Here is a 15,765-nt window from a genome sequence, read left to right as displayed (position 1 = left end):
ATAAGCCACCGGTCAAACTGTTGTAATATTTTTAATATTTGCCAAAGGGTCTGTATATATACTTTATTATAAAATAGATCTTTTGTAGCTCAAAAGTAAAAGTACATAAATGTAATAAATTAACTTTATACATCCTTAGTCTGGAACAATTTTACTATGTCAGAAAGTGGCAGGTTTCATTAATGCTTGGTCTCCAAAAACCTGCTTGAAAAATGTGACATGCTCTTCACAGTGTTCTCCTACAAGAAAAGGACAGAAAATGTAATCAGTGTTATTTTTGACATCTTGAGGAATCACCCTTGAGTATATTCTCAATATTTTTTTAAAAAAAATCAACCTTAGGGAGCTACCTCTGCTTCACTCTCTTTACACTACACATGCCCCAAATTTTGAAACTGGGAAGCTGGATCACAAAATAATTGTATAAAAACAGGAACCAAATGGGTAAAGTAGATGCATATAGGCTACAATACATTGTATACATAGCTTATGCTATGACTCTTTTTATAAAAATACTAGGAAAAGTAGATTTTATGCATAATCAAGAACATTGAGGGGGAAAAAGTTGCGGATTATCTTTAAGGTACTTTCCACAGAATTAAATATGATGTTTTTTCTTATGTAAGTTTAACAATTATAATTTGATTTGATATATTTATTTTGTTTTTGAAAACTATTGATAGCTAAAGCTATTATTGAGAAATGCACGAAGGCCCCTGGTAGTGTGGAACTGCATGCATGAGGGAGCATTAATAATCGTTTGCTGATTTAGAAATGGGAGTATGGGGATATTTTTCCTGCAAAAAAAACTTGAACAAAAAAAAGACAAGGATTTTGATTACAGGGAGATGAAGTGCTACTAAATAACTAGACACATTCTTCTAGTCCTATCAAATTCATTACTGGGTGGTAATTAATAAGAATGACAAAGCACCTTTTAGTTTAAATAAAGGTAAGTTCTAAATGTCTACTTTTAAGTCCACAAGACTTACAGCTCTTACAATGTTGTAGCAGGCTATCTTCAACTGACCTATTAACCCCACTGTTAAAATATAATATAATTATAATTCCATACCATCTAGCTGCATTCAAGTCAACATTCAAATAGTGTAAAACTATTTTTTCTTCCAATTAAGGATCATGCATATTTTTACAGATGTTGATACTGCATCACAATGTTCCAGCTGTTTTAGTAACTGTTATCTTTCTCCTAAGCTTCAGAAGGTCCCATTTGTCATAACTGTTTTCAATATACAAAATTGTGCCTACAGTGCCTTCAGAAATTAAATTTCATTTAAGGAAAAAACAATAGTAGTGGCCTTCGTTTCATTTTCTTTTCCTTCTCTGGAGGGGTCCTGGTTTCTTTTGTAACATTTAAAAACAAAAACCCATTATCTAATGCATCTTTTGATCAATGTTGAGCAGGAGTGATAAAGTTCATGCTCCAACAAGTCTCTGAAAGTTTATATATGAATTACTTACCAAAAAATTATACCAATTTGGTAAAATTTACTAATCTATCCTTGGAGTAGCTTTTTATCTTTAAACATTTTAATTTTGCAGGACTGTACAGTTGTTTAAAAAACCACTACCTCTCTCTATTGATGAAAGATTAGGAAGTTAGTGAGAGCCTGTTGCAATTAAAAATAATAGAGCTTTATGTTTGAAACAATTTAACAGGCAGGATTATTAGCTCTGAACTTCGAATATTATAAAAATAAAAAGAGGACCCAACTTTCTTTATATGCCTATCAAATTGCTGTGTACCTGGAGTGAAGCTAGGGTTTCCACGTATTCTCTGATTTCTCTGCTCAAAAAACCTGAATATGGTATAGAAGAGCATCTCATCTTCAGTTTGCTTTGCTGCATCAAGGAATTTACGAGCAGAAATGCTGTCATGTCCACCAATTCCTCTGAGAAATCTCAAGGCAGCTAGTACTTGATGTTTAGACAACAAAACTTCTACTATTTCATCATTTGCTGTACACAGTCTCTGAAAGCACAAATGATGACAGTAAGTGGCTGCTGACCATACATAAGACTTCTTTCCCATGGGCTTTCCTTGCTTTATTTACTACAGTTATCAGTAACTTTATTGTTGCAACCATAAATTACAACATGTAGCATGCTATAAAATATAATAAAATAATAATTTCAAATAGAGTTGTTTTAAAAAGAGATGAACAGCAAATACATGTAATAAATAGAAATAAAAAAAGCATTGAATGTAAAAAGGTTACAGCAAAGTAAAGCTACAACTAAGAACCTAAGTATTTCTAAGTTTAAATGAGAGCAGAGCAAAAGTAGCAGCTTGATTGCTGCAGTTGGAAATAAGATGGTTCAATTTTTTGAGGCTTCAGCCTTTCAGTTTACCTATTATCAATAATTTGGCCCTGATCTCATTGTAAATGGGGCAGTGGAGGACATAATGGATAACATTCTTCACTTGACAACACCACAAGGACAGAAAATTGTTCAATAGAGAGCATACAAAATGACGTATGTGGATCACATGATCTGCAGGTGAAGGGATAGTAAAGCCCGTCTCAGCAATGCACTGGTTGCATTAACTAAATACTAGGAGGAGATGCTATGTTTTTTATGAATGTACTAAATGAAAATGGATGTTTGTCCTTCAATGGCATCTTTATTGGCATTCCTTTCTTTAATATTTTCTGTTTCAAGAGCCAGGTTCTCCCAAAGGTGGTAGGGAATACAGTGATAGGATATGTGACAAAAATTTGGTCCATTGATTCCCAAATATGTAATGGAAAAAACAGTTTGATAAGATAGAATCTTTGAAGGCTTTTTAATTTCTTAGAGTGCCCCAGCAATGCACGACATATTTGAATGGAGGTGGAAGGTAGCCTTACCTCTATTTTTAAATAGGCAATGAGGTTGCCCTGGGGGAAGCCCAAAATATTCCTTATGAAGTTCTCTGGATTAATTCCAACTGGGCAATTAGTAAATTTTACCTCTACCATAATTACCCATAATCAAAGAAAGAAAATGGCACATTTACACTTCCTCTGTCTACTTACCTTTAACATATCCAGGGAGAGTTGATGTGCTGGTGGGTAAATACTTTCAAGAGACAACAATAAGCAAGCCTAAAATAAGAAATAAATCAGTTATCTAGTATTTCACAATTTACTCTTAAACTAAAAGCAGCTTAGGAAATCATTCTTGCTCAGCAACAAAGCATATTAGGGCACAGTAGAAGATGATGTGTTGATGTCATTATTTTTCAACCTCTCTATGGTGCAATGACATGATCTGGGGCTAAACAGGATAATCCTACACATTGCTGAGATTTCTGAGAAGGGATACAGGCAAAAATGGAAGCAATAAAAAGATTATGCAAGGTTACTCACCAAAGGCTTTGAATCACTGAGAACATGGTACTGTAGAAACTGATGAAGCATGTAGAATAAATTGTGCTGAACAAGGGTTTTGATTACCAATTCATAAAGAAAATGCTAAGAAGACAAGAAAACGGGGAAATTTCAATACTGAAACTATTCATAACTCAGCAAATGTATAAACATTTAGCTAAACCTCAATTTGAAAGAAAAATATAGTAGAAAGAGCATTTGAATGAAGTAGATCCAAAATAAATTAGTCTTTTTACTGAAATGCATTTGCATGTGTATTACACTTTTATGAGCAGTAAAATGTTATGATATCCAAAACTTCAAATTTGAAATGGGCAGTTCCAACAACTGAAGTTAGCTGAATAAATACATGCATAAATAAATACATAAATAAAATTTTAGAAAACTCCTGAATTACAATACATAAATAAAAACTTGTTTCATTTCCATTATCTATTGGCATGAAAGCAACATAGACATTTTATATAGCTACTCTCCTACCTGTACAATTAGATAAACATTGCTTATGCTTGCAGAATTGTACACATATGAAGAACTGGTGGCAAAGGATGAGGAAGTGTGTATTTCACTTATGCAAAAGTGGAAGTTTTAAATTTAATGACTGCCAAGAGTTATTTGAGGCAAAACCTATATGCATTAGGACTCACAGCTGAAAGACCAATTAAAAGTTATTTGCATTCCTTAAATTTTCACATAGTTCAGAAATTGTTCCTTGGTAGAAAATACAATCTACATTAAGCCTGATTCCATTCCTCAGTATATCCCCATGTATTCTTACACTATGTCAATTATTTGTATTCATTTCAATAATTTCAGGCTTAAGTTTTGGAATGGGCACAATCTTGGCCATCTTAAGAAATGACTGGTCCTCTGGGAATGAATTAGAAAGAGCAACCGTCTTGGTTCATGCCTAGATCACTTTGGGGCTTTCAATACTACCATACCTTTTTCTTCTGAATTTGTTGGCCTTAGAAACTACAGAACTGAAGTTCTTCCAATGCTTGCTGGATGAGCAATGTTAGATTGTCAGATTTCTGTTCCATCTCATCCTACACATACTTCAACATGTACAGGAAACGGTGTCTATTCAGAGGTTTGAGCCAACATATTATCAATATGAGAGGAATTCTCAGCAGGTGGATTTCTATTGTTTCCACAGAGGTTACAGCATTCTGAAACCATTGTCTGGAAATGGTTGGGAGTGAATGAACTAAATTCAGGTAATTTGGATACATTATGATTATATAAATAGATAGTAAAATACCTCTGATATGCAACAGATTGCGCTCTTCTTTGTAGCATCAAATGGGAGAATTCTCCTGGAGTTTGACATTAACAGATAAACCTCAAATAGCCTGGTGTAACCTTTTAGTATTTAGGTTGACAATCACCTCTCTGTTCTCTCTCATGCAGGGATCTTTGTACAGCTGCCTTTTGAAGAGTTTTCAAGGTTTCAACTAATACTGAACATATTGGATAGCTTAAAAAGTAAAAAAAAAAAACTTAGCAAAAGCTATTTCAAATTATGACACTTTCAAGTACTTACCTGAACAGCTATCTGGAACTGGTTGAGTGAGCGAATATACTCCATTACAACAGCAATAGTGAACTTGTGGGGGGCCTCCTTATTAGAAAAGAATTGGAAAAATATCTTTGAAAAATAAGTTTACAGAATTTGGATTTGAGTTGCATTTAAATAATGATTTGGTGCTATTCAGAATTCAAATTTGCTTTAGCAAATTAGCTAGCTTATTTCAAAACTTTTAATCATGTCAACTATGGTAATATGAACAGTGACGTAATTAAAGCAGAATTCTCCTATTAACTGACCTTTTTTTCTGTAAAGATTGATAGAACATGAGTATACATGTCTGACTGATCAATAACTGCCTGTGTACGGACTGGGCGCTTTGGTGGTGGATTGCCTCTGCTCTGTCCAGTTTCTAATGCCTGCAAAAGAAGTATAGAACATTTTATTAAATCATGCACTTTAGCTGAAAGAGATCATTAAATAATAGATTTAAAAGTAATTTTGTACCTAAGGTTTAGAATATTGTTAAACCAGTATAGATAAGTAAGAGTTGTGACCAAAAATATATACTGGTACTTCAAAGTGTTTTATTACATCATTATTAAAAATGTAATACATTCTGAAGTGCTTTTGCAATAATGAGACTTGCTATTAAACAGTTAATGCTTTGGGACACTGCAACTGAATGATAATAGTATAGCAAAGTATATTACTTTGACAACAAAGGGTGATGTAATCAGTTCCAGCAGGGGTTTGTGAGGATGCTACTGGCATATATTATTACAATGCAAGAGAATTTGCTTCATAATCATCCTTGTATAATATAGCTTTCTTTCACCTTAAACAGTGACATTTTTTAATGATAACAGAGCAGCCACTGTGTAGAGGATGATAACCAGTAACAACAGATCAGTGGATTGTACCTGCCACATCCAAGAAAAAAAATATTTAAAAAGGCTCCTCTATGTGGACACCACTGACACTTTCACATTGGTAATAATATAGTGATCTAATTTTAAAAAGCTAGATCAATACCATATTTATGATAAAAGGGAATTCGTGCTAATCAAAGAATATGTATAAGATAGTGTTCACAACTTGCCGTAGTAAAAGCCTGTTCTGCTTCTAAGTATTTCTTATATTCGTGATTGAGCTTGTCAAAAACAGTGGCAATTACACTCAACGAGCCTCCTTCTGGTTCATTTAACACTGCAATAGAACACACAAGGGACATGTAAAACAGGCATGTCAAACTCATGGCGTCACGTGACGTCGCGCAATGTATCGCGACCTTTCCCCCATTGCTGGCAATGGGGTGGGCGCGGTTTTGGTGTAACGCATCCGGCCTGCGGGCCGGCAGTTTGACATAAAATAAGGAAAGTCACAGAATGTAGCAATAGCAGAATGCAAACTTGATACCATGATAATATTTGCAGATAGGTTTTTATTCAAATTGCATATGGCATATTATTTCATATCCCCCAAAATACTCTTAGCAAATATTATACTATACTACAAAGTATACTATTCTCAGGGCTTTTTTTCTCATAGAACGCCCAGAACGGAGTTCCGGCACCTTTTTTGGATGGAACCTTGTAGGGTAGGCGAGGTGGGTTGTATGACGTGTGTGAGTTCCGGCACCTTTTTTTTTTTTTTTAGAAAAAAAGCACTGACTATTCTAATTACTAACAGAATACTATACTTTGTACAGAAACATTATAGTATGTCAGAGGGCTTTTTAAAAAATGTCACTGAAATTTTTGATTCACAGTAGCTTCCTCAAATTGAAGCAGAAGCTTACTTTGTGAACACACAGAAAGAATAACCATCTTGCAGTCTTTTCGTTGCAGAAGGAAGTCCATTAGCTTTCCCTTGTCTGGCAAAAGATTTACTGTAGGTTCAAGTTTCATTTGCAGATTCCAGAGATAACCTACAGTAAAAAAAGAAGAGTACATTCCTGTCATAACTGATCTACTGTACCACAATAAGCTTCACTTCAAGAGAGAGAGATTTAACGGAGTGAGGTTTCATAGGAAATTAAGTATTTCACCTGAATTCTTTTATCACCACATTCTGATAATAAGCAACACTGTGTTCTGCAAACACTTTGGATTTCAACTCCTATCAATTCTATCTGGCATAGCCAATAGCAAAGAAAGGGATTATCAAAGCTATGGTCTGAAATATAACATTATTTAACATCAGGTATTTAATTAGTATATTTTATGCAGCAGCGTATTTAATACTTCATAATATAAACCCACAATCATTCCAGTGCTCTGATTGAAAATGAATGTTGAAAGTTTCATACCTTCACTTGCGCTAATGATAATATCAGGCTGAAAGACAATCCAGGATGATGAATCTAAATGTTAAGCAAAATTCTTACCAACTTGCAATGGGTTTTGCCTCAGTAAAAGTTTACAATGTTTATGCAACCAGCCACTTTGAGTAACAGCTCAAAGAGGCACACAACTTTAAGCACATGATGGCCCCCAGCGAAATATCTGTCAAACGTTTGTATGCCAAAGAAGCAGTAAGATATGGTTTAAGGGTCTGCTTTTTAAAAGGAACGAAAACAATTCATCAAGTGTTAAATTTCTCAAATACATAGAAGTCATTACCTGGAAAGAAGCTACTAGTGCCAAAGCCTCTTAGAAAAACATTGAAAATGAAAAATTACATATAAACTTAATTTGCAAAGTTTTACTCATCAGTATGCTTCTGGGAGCAGTTCAAAGAGTTAACAAGGACCTAGTAAATTAGTCTTCACTCCTCTTTATTTTTGAAAACGAATCACACTAAATGCAAATAAATTTCAAAATAAAGCTCAATAGGATTTTACAGGGTGCAAAACTACACAATACGCTCTCACTGTAATAGATTGGTGGGAAGGGTGTATCCATTAAAGCAGAACATCTGTTAAATCTGAACAGAATTACAAGCATCCGTGCTATGTGCATTTTAAAATACTGCATCTTAAATGACAATCCAATGCAAAAAGTACATTTTGTTATATCTAAACTCTACCATTCAGGACAGCACTGTGAATTATTTCTGTATTATTTATTTCTACTCCTCTCAAAAATAAAAAAGCTTCATATTAATCACAGATACTCACTTGTGCTCCTTTCAGATATTAAAAAAAATATGTTGCCACAGAACAAATAAGATGTATGCTTTTTATTTCAAGGATACAGAGTTTACAGGGAACTGGAAACTGATTTGTTACAGAAGCTGGACCTGCAAATAAGAAAAAGGTGTGATTTATATGGACTAGAAAGGAAATTATTTGTTATGTTTGTCAGAAATAACTCCTTTTACAACAAACTGTGTACTCTGAATGCCAAACCTAAAGTCCTTAGCCCACAGGTTACTGTCATATCTAAAGCAGAAAGTAAGACACAACCAAAAGCTAACTTTCCAAAAGTTTAATATTTAATTCTTTTAAAATATTACTTACAGCTTATGAATTATATTCAATGCAAATGTTATACTCAATGAATACAGATTGTTTTACAAGTTGTAACATCTTTCTTCAATGCAAATATTTCTGTTTTAGGATTCTAGCACTTTTTCCAGGAAACAACTATTGATAATTGTCAGGAAGACAAATAGTTCATTTCTTAATTAATTGAGTCATACTAATTTAGAGGTCCGAAAGGAATCCAGAAGAAGACTCATAACAAAGATAAAGCACCTATTTCCCAATCTTTGGAGAATACCATGACACAAATGGTAGATTAAAATGGTTTAGCTTCTATGCGAATTTAAGGCTTACCCACTGCTTAGGGAAGATGCACGTGGGAAGATTTCACAATTTCACAAAGTTCTACAGTACTTTGAAGGCAAAAATGTATTTGGTGCATGATCAAAAATACTAATTTTCAAAACAGGGTAGCAACCTTCAGTCTGCTTAAAGCAATTGAGTCTTTTCCTGGGATGATTGTCCCCTGAACTGAAACACCATACTTACCTAAAGGAGCTACAAGCAGATGCTATGCATACAAAGAACCATTTTATCTTCAAAACCAAACTTCTGTACAAAATTCATTTCTATTTATTTTCCAAACCTCTAAACTTAAATGTCTTTTTTAAAAAAAGAACATGGTCCATGGTCAAATAATATAAGAACAGCTATGATAGGCCATAACTTCAGGTTTTTTATCGCCTTCCAGTGTCCGCGGTGGCCGCAATGGCAAACCGGAAGTCGAATATAACTTTTAATTAATAAAAAACCTAGCAATTCTATCTTCATATCTACAGATATATGCAGTATTTACATTTTCAAGGCAATATAAAAATGCAATTCTGTACCTGCCACAGGAATCTGATATGGTTGTATGGATCGAGGTGGAAGTACAAGCTGGTGCAGTATAATCGTACCATCAAATTCCCCCTTTAATTTGATGTCAAATATAATTGAAGTCTAAAAGAACACCAAAAATCTTTTTATGGTATGTGTTCAAGCAAAATTGCATACATACAGAAAACAACAAAATGATGGGTCTAACCATGATGATTCTTTTTATTCTGTTTGGCATAATAGTAAGAATTAAGATCCTATCCTAAAACGAATTCCAACTGTATATAAATATATATGGAGAATATTCTTCTGTTTATGTTCCTTCTGTTCCTGCACATTTCTCAGATCTTTAACCCTATAGAAAATCCATGGTAAATATGACAGAAAAAAACTTTCTGCCAACTGTATTTGTTTAAGTCAGGGGTAGGCAACCTTGGCTCAGGAATTCTGGGAGTTAAAGTCCACGAGTCATAAAAGAGCCAAGGTTGCCTATCCCTGGTTTAAGTAAACCAAATTTGAGTTGCATCCAGTGATGTTATTTTATTTATTTATTACAATAATACAGTCCTTCTTTATGAACACCTGAATATTAACTCTATATCTTAAAAGCCCAAAATAGTTATCTCATTCCAACATTATTTATTTAATCAAGTTACATGGTTGCCCATCTTGTTAATGCAACTCTGGGCAATTAAAACATATTGAAACTATAAAAAACAATACTACTGGGGGGGGAACCAACAATCTTCAACCAAGGATGAACCCAATAAGATTAACAGAAAGAAATCTTTCAACAGACTATAATCTCATAATCTTCAGGCCCTAGAGCATATCCCAGTATTTAATGCTTTACAAAAGGGAGCAGAGTTTGAGCCAATTTGATATTTAGGGTTATGGTATTCTAGAGGCAGACACTAAGCCAGAAAAGGCATACCTCTGAAGTCCCATAGGGCGACAATTTAATTGAAGGGACCCAGAACATGCTCCTCCTGTTGGACATAATGGGACAATTGAAAACAACAGGGAGATGAAGTCTCTAAATAACCCAGCTCCATTTCATGGAGGGCTTTATAGATAATAACCAACACCCTGAATTTCATGTGGAAGCACACTGGAGCCAGTGCAGCTCATAGAAGTGTAACATGGTTGCACTGAGATGTGCATGTAACTGCCCGTGCTTCATGGCTCAGGAAGGGGTGCAACTGATGCACAAATTGAAGTTGTGCAAAAAACTTCCTGGCCATGGCTGCAACCTACTCTTTGAGCAGGAGTCGTGAGTCTGGGAGGGCCCCCAAATTGCACACCATTTCTGTTTAGGGTAGTGAAACCCATCCAAGAAAAAAAAAAACAAGAAAAAAAAAACTCCTGGATCCAGTGAGCCCTAAATCAGTCTTGTCAGGGTTTGCTTGGATGCCACTTTTCCAAATCCTACACAATTGTCATATTAACATGAGTTTTCCAAATCCTACACAATTGTCATATTAACATGAGTTTTCCAAATCCTACACAATTGTCATATTAACATGAGTCTTCAACTTTAATAAATCAGTATAGTAATTTCCTGTTTCACAACAGTTGTCTTGAATGGTTTGTTTACAACTGTGTTTCCCCCAAAATAAGACCCGGTCTTTTTTTTTTGCCAAAAATACACACACAGAGTATATGTCTTTAAGAAAAGAATTGCCCCTTCTCTTACCCTGGTACTTTCCAAATGTATTTTAAACAAAACTATGCAAAAGAATCTAAAACAGATGTCTTGAGCTATCAAAAATATAATGCAGAGAAAAAGTAGTACCTCAGTGTCCTGATGATGAACTACTACTAAATTATCCACAACATTCAGTGCAAACTTCCCAGTTCTATATAACTTCAATATATGTAATTTTTTACAGGAGCCTTCCCTGTAGTAGCATTAATTGGGAAAGAAAAAGAATGTTAATCAGCAACCTTAGTAGTCACTTTTTAGTAGTTCTGTTATGAAAGCTGAAAAGAATAAAAACCAACAAATGTACCTTGGCAAATGATAAAGAACTACCTCAGCTCCAGTACTGTTTGAAGTCCTTGAGTGGTGTCTCAAGTAAAGAACATAAAGTTGCCCATATCTAAAGAAACATAATACATTTTTAACTTCTGAGCAGATAACATTTATATAATCCCAGCATGCTATTTTTTTTCAGGACAAGCTATTTTGGCAGAATGCAATGGAGTAATAAATAGTGTAAGAAACTAAAGACATTTCTTGTGAATGTATTGTGCTACCTGATAAGTTCAGATGCTCAGACATCACCAATAAACCACCGAGACGGGGGACAGATGTCTTTTCCTCACATACAGAGAGCTACCCCAAGTCCTCCCTTTGTTAAAGAAAGGAATTGACTACTTTAAACAAAAGGAAATAGAAAAAGGGGCAAATGTTGTTAAACAGAAGCTGGAAACAAGTAAGATTTTACATTTCTCCAGAGCTTCCTATTGTAACCCAAGGGAACAAATGGAAATCTAGATAAAAGGAAGTAATTGTGAGCTTCAAAGCTTCAAGAAAAACTGCTATGTTGAACTAGTGGTTAAGGTGCTAGCCTAGAAATGATGAGACTGTGAGTTCTAGTCCCACCTTGGGCATGAATGCTGTCTGGGTGACTTTAGACTATTCTGAATGTACACACCCTTTGTTTAAATGCTACTAAAGATATTAGACCAAAAAAAATTCTCTTAGTTCCTTGGGGACAATTCATTGTCACTTTTTTATATTCCACATTATTTTTTCCATCAATTTTTCATCTCTCTTTCATATAGTTCTTACATGGAAGTGTATCACACATAAATTACAAGTGCTGTGGAAACTGACAATGGAAGAAAAAAGAGATTTTCTTAGATCACAGTTCTTATACATGATCCAGAAAAGGGAGCTGATGCCTGATTTCAATGGGAGATCATTAAAAGTTTCCATTCAATCAACAGAAAAAACAAATGGGACATAAATCTATGACATTAAGTAAGAAACTTCAAAAATAACCATCAGTTGAGCCTAATCTGCTTCAAGGTGAAAGAAAACTGACAGAAGCTAATGGATACTATTTTTATAAACAGAATTTTGTCACATATTTGTACTCTCTCTTGTATGTGTGTTTGTGCATCTTGAGTCAGTCTCAACTCCTGGAGATTACATGGAAAAGTCCATGTAATTTTTCTGGCAACATTTTCCAACTGGAAACTATTCAGAACATGGAAAAGATGCACTCTTTCAAGAGTTAGAATGGAATGTTTTTCCTCTCCATCTCCTCCCGAAGTACTAAAGAGGAACAGAAAAAAGAGTTGGTTCCTTCCTCACTTTAGAAGCCATCTTCTTTTCTCTGCCCAATGTAGACTGCATGTGTTTCTCTTGATGTTTGGCCTTGCCTTCATATTAGAGCTAAAAGAGAATGACTGGCCCAAAATGGAATCCAGCTTCCATTGTTAAGGCAAGACTAAAATTCAGGATTCCCTACTTTTAAAAGGACACCTTCACTGCGAGATCAAAATGGCTCTCTTGCCTGTTAAATAATTCGTAAGAAAATTAAAAAGCATTTTTATATATTTTTTTCTGAATAAATTATAGATGGATATATTTCATCTTTTCAAAGTGATATTGAGATCATTCTGTTAACATAAGCTATTCTTACAAATAATTTCTATGATTTTTAAAGCAGTTTAAAAAAAAAAAAAGAAATCCACTTGTTATAAGGTGCTGGATTGGGAATTTTAGTTTTGTTTCCTTCTTTTCCCATTTCTTTTCTACTCTATTCAAGTTATTTGAGTAAAAAGTGACTTCAAATGCAGTCCATTTCTGCTAACCAAGAAAATGTTTATGTCTTTAGTAATAAGACAATCTATTGCTCAGAAAGCAGCCTGGGGGGGGGGGGAAAGGACCACAATAATATACTTACATTGTAGTCAAAGCAATATCTCTTTCAGAAAGGCTGAGCTTCGAGGACTTTGGTGCTGTAGGTAATTCAATTTCGAACTTTGACAGCTTTGACATAGCTCCACCCTATGCGAAAAGTATTTTCAGTACTGCATTTAATTCTATATAATTCTTTCACACTTCATTGTATTTCTTACCATTGTATAACAAGTTCTAGCAAAATATAATGTAAAAAAAATCCACATACAATTTTTATTTTATTTTGTTTTGTTTGCAGTGCTTTAGTTTGCGTACGGTTTAACCCATCTAAAAATCAAATGTTATAATTTTTGTTTCCTAATGCAACATTTGTGAAACTAATTTGCAGCTGGGTATTTGAAATAGTATATTTACTTAAAATATTTATTTTAGACTACAACAATTTGAAATGTATTTCTTATATATTAAACATAAATACCTTTAACAAATCTTGGGGCAACTGTGCAAAGTAACCATGGAAAACTGCACTGAATGCAGTAATGTTATTTTACCTTGAAATAGAATGGCTGGAGAACATTTCCAAGTACTGTGGTTGACAACAAAATGACAGAGCTCTCAGGACAGTACATAAACCAGTTTACATTAATATTCTGACTCTTCAAAAGCTTTAAAGTTCGTTTCTCTGGTAATACCTGAAGACATAAAGCAAAGTTTACGATCAGATCAATATACTAAATAGTTTCAAACAGGTTACATAGTTTACAACTGCTAAAATCAAATAATTTATTTAAAAAAAAAACTTCTGATTTTGAAATTTGCTGCCGTGGATGATTCCCTAGTTGATTGCAAATTTAAACAATCAGCACTTTTATTTTTGTAAAGGATGCTGATCTGGACTATTGTTTTTAGAAACAATACAGCTAGAAAAAGTAGCAGAGAACAATTATTTTTAAGTGACCTCTAAGCTCTTCATGGACTTCCTCCAGTTATCAGTCAGAACTGAGCCTGAATCTGCTGAGGAAAATGAGCTGGAAAGTCAAGGGAGGGGTGTCTGTGGCTTCAGAGGAATGTGGGGAAGAGCAGGCTGAGGCAGGCCAGGGCCTTTCAGGATTAGGACAGGATGAACATGAGAGACAGAGCTCAGGTGATGAGCAAGGGCCACCCCCTCCTGATCCTAGAGCAGGACAGAAGGAGGGAACAAGGCAGGCAGGCTCAACTACTTGAGAGGAGAGCGCCCCGCCCCTCTCCACAAGGCACACCTGGAGACTGAGACTTAAGGAGACGCTGTGGGGAGGGGCATTTATCGGGAACAAACGCTGAATGCTTGGGGTTTTGTGTGCCATTGCTGATCTTGGAAACAATTCTCTGATCTCTTGTTCTGTGTTGTGATTTCTGCTTGGAAACCCTGAAACTCTGACCACTGGACTGGTTGACAAACTTGATTTGGTGTTCAAAGACCTCGGATTGAATTTTGGCTTCTCTTCTGAAATTGCTCAGGCAAGCTTGTATTTCCAGACTCATTACATTTTGGATGTATGTTTTTTTCCTTGTTATCTACGTGGCCTTGAGTAAATTATTCTTCTAATCTAACTGTGTGTGAGTCTAAACCTGAAGGAGGATGGCTTGTTCCATACACACACTTTCCCTGCCTGAAGAGTTAAAAAGAATAGTTTTGTGAAACTACTTGTAGCCCAGTGTTTCTCAACCTTGACAATTTTAAGGCATGTGGACTTCAACTCCCAGAATTCCACAGCCAGCAATGCTGGCTGTGGAATTCTGGGAGTTGAAGTCCACATGCCTTAAAATTGTCAAGGTTGAGAAACACTGTTGTAGCCAGAGGCTGTGTGTGTCTTACTTTGTTCTGCGGCTTGCCAGAAACGTGGGAGCATTTGGGGAAAATTGAAGCATATAAAGGGCAGTTTGAACTGCCAGTTGACTGTTTTGCCTCTGTGCCGTGCCCTGGGTCATCACATTTACATTGTATTTATGTGCAAGTAAAAAACTAGAAGGGAATAATAAAGATGACTAAATTAGTGATTGAACTGTACTGGACAGGAATGGCACCTAACAATAAGAGTTGTGCAAACTACAAAGGGCTGCTTCACTTCTGCAGGCTGAAACAAAACACAACCCTCTCACTTCTAAGAGTGAACCAAAGTGATCCATTGTTTGCCTGGTTCCATTCTGCGGACTCTCTTAGCCTCCTTCCAGAACTTGAGCTGAAAGAAAAGGCTGATAGGAATGTTCACCCACATCACTGACTGTAGTGCTTCCAGGCTAGCTAATTTCAATTAAAGGTGGTCCTCTGGAGTCCTCTCAGTATGTGCTACAGGTCTTTCAGGCTGGACAGTATTGGCCAGCACTGTAAGTAATCCCATTCGGTATGCTAACTGCTAACTGCAGACAGTTGAAATGTGTTCTGTCTGTGCTGACAATCCTGCAGTATTTGCAAAGATGGTCATCATGAAACACACACACACACCGGCACACATATAACGAACGGCTGCTGGAATTGGGTATGTCTAGTTTAATAAAGAGAAGGACGAGGGGGGACATGATAGCAGTGTTCCAATATCTCAGGGGCTGCCACAAAGAAGAGGGAGTCAAGCTATTACCCAAAGCGCCTGAAGGCAGGACAAGAAGCAACAAATGGAAT

General features: G+C 35.4%; 2 protein-coding genes across 2 annotated transcripts in view; one reads left to right on the top strand and one right to left on the bottom strand.

Annotated features, from left to right (window-relative positions):
* The window catches only part of NPC1 (NPC intracellular cholesterol transporter 1), a 47,968-nt gene extending 43,166 nt beyond the window's left edge, over positions 1-4,802 (top strand). Inside the window, exon 26 of the mRNA XM_015821410.1 lies at positions 4,555-4,802. Within this exon, the coding sequence (XP_015676896.1) occupies positions 4,555-4,571 (17 nt within the window). The 3' untranslated portion in view covers positions 4,572-4,802. The remainder of the gene's footprint in view (positions 1-4,554) is intronic.
* RMC1 (regulator of MON1-CCZ1) overlaps positions 106-15,765 on the bottom strand; it is a 24,041-nt gene continuing 8,381 nt past the window's right edge. The window contains exons 6-20 of the mRNA XM_015821518.1: positions 13,661-13,801; positions 13,153-13,256; positions 11,245-11,334; positions 11,028-11,133; positions 9,244-9,355; positions 8,125-8,169; positions 7,238-7,291; positions 6,728-6,856; positions 6,029-6,135; positions 5,226-5,345; positions 4,942-5,019; positions 3,375-3,479; positions 3,042-3,110; positions 1,768-1,993; positions 106-239 (exon numbers count right to left, since the gene is read on the bottom strand). Of these exons, the coding sequence (XP_015677004.1) occupies positions 160-239; positions 1,768-1,993; positions 3,042-3,110; positions 3,375-3,479; positions 4,942-5,019; positions 5,226-5,345; positions 6,029-6,135; positions 6,728-6,856; positions 7,238-7,291; positions 8,125-8,169; positions 9,244-9,355; positions 11,028-11,133; positions 11,245-11,334; positions 13,153-13,256; positions 13,661-13,801 (1,566 nt within the window). The 3' untranslated portion in view covers positions 106-159. The remainder of the gene's footprint in view (positions 240-1,767; positions 1,994-3,041; positions 3,111-3,374; positions 3,480-4,941; positions 5,020-5,225; positions 5,346-6,028; positions 6,136-6,727; positions 6,857-7,237; positions 7,292-8,124; positions 8,170-9,243; positions 9,356-11,027; positions 11,134-11,244; positions 11,335-13,152; positions 13,257-13,660; positions 13,802-15,765) is intronic.

This window comes from Protobothrops mucrosquamatus, unplaced genomic scaffold, assembly GCF_001527695.2.
Source record: "Protobothrops mucrosquamatus isolate PMUCROS unplaced genomic scaffold, P.Mucros_1.0 scaffold_11, whole genome shotgun sequence".
Lineage (NCBI taxonomy): Eukaryota > Metazoa > Chordata > Lepidosauria > Squamata > Viperidae > Protobothrops > Protobothrops mucrosquamatus.
The sequence above is the reverse complement of the archived record's forward strand: the minus strand, read 5'-3'. Positions and strand labels throughout refer to the sequence as shown.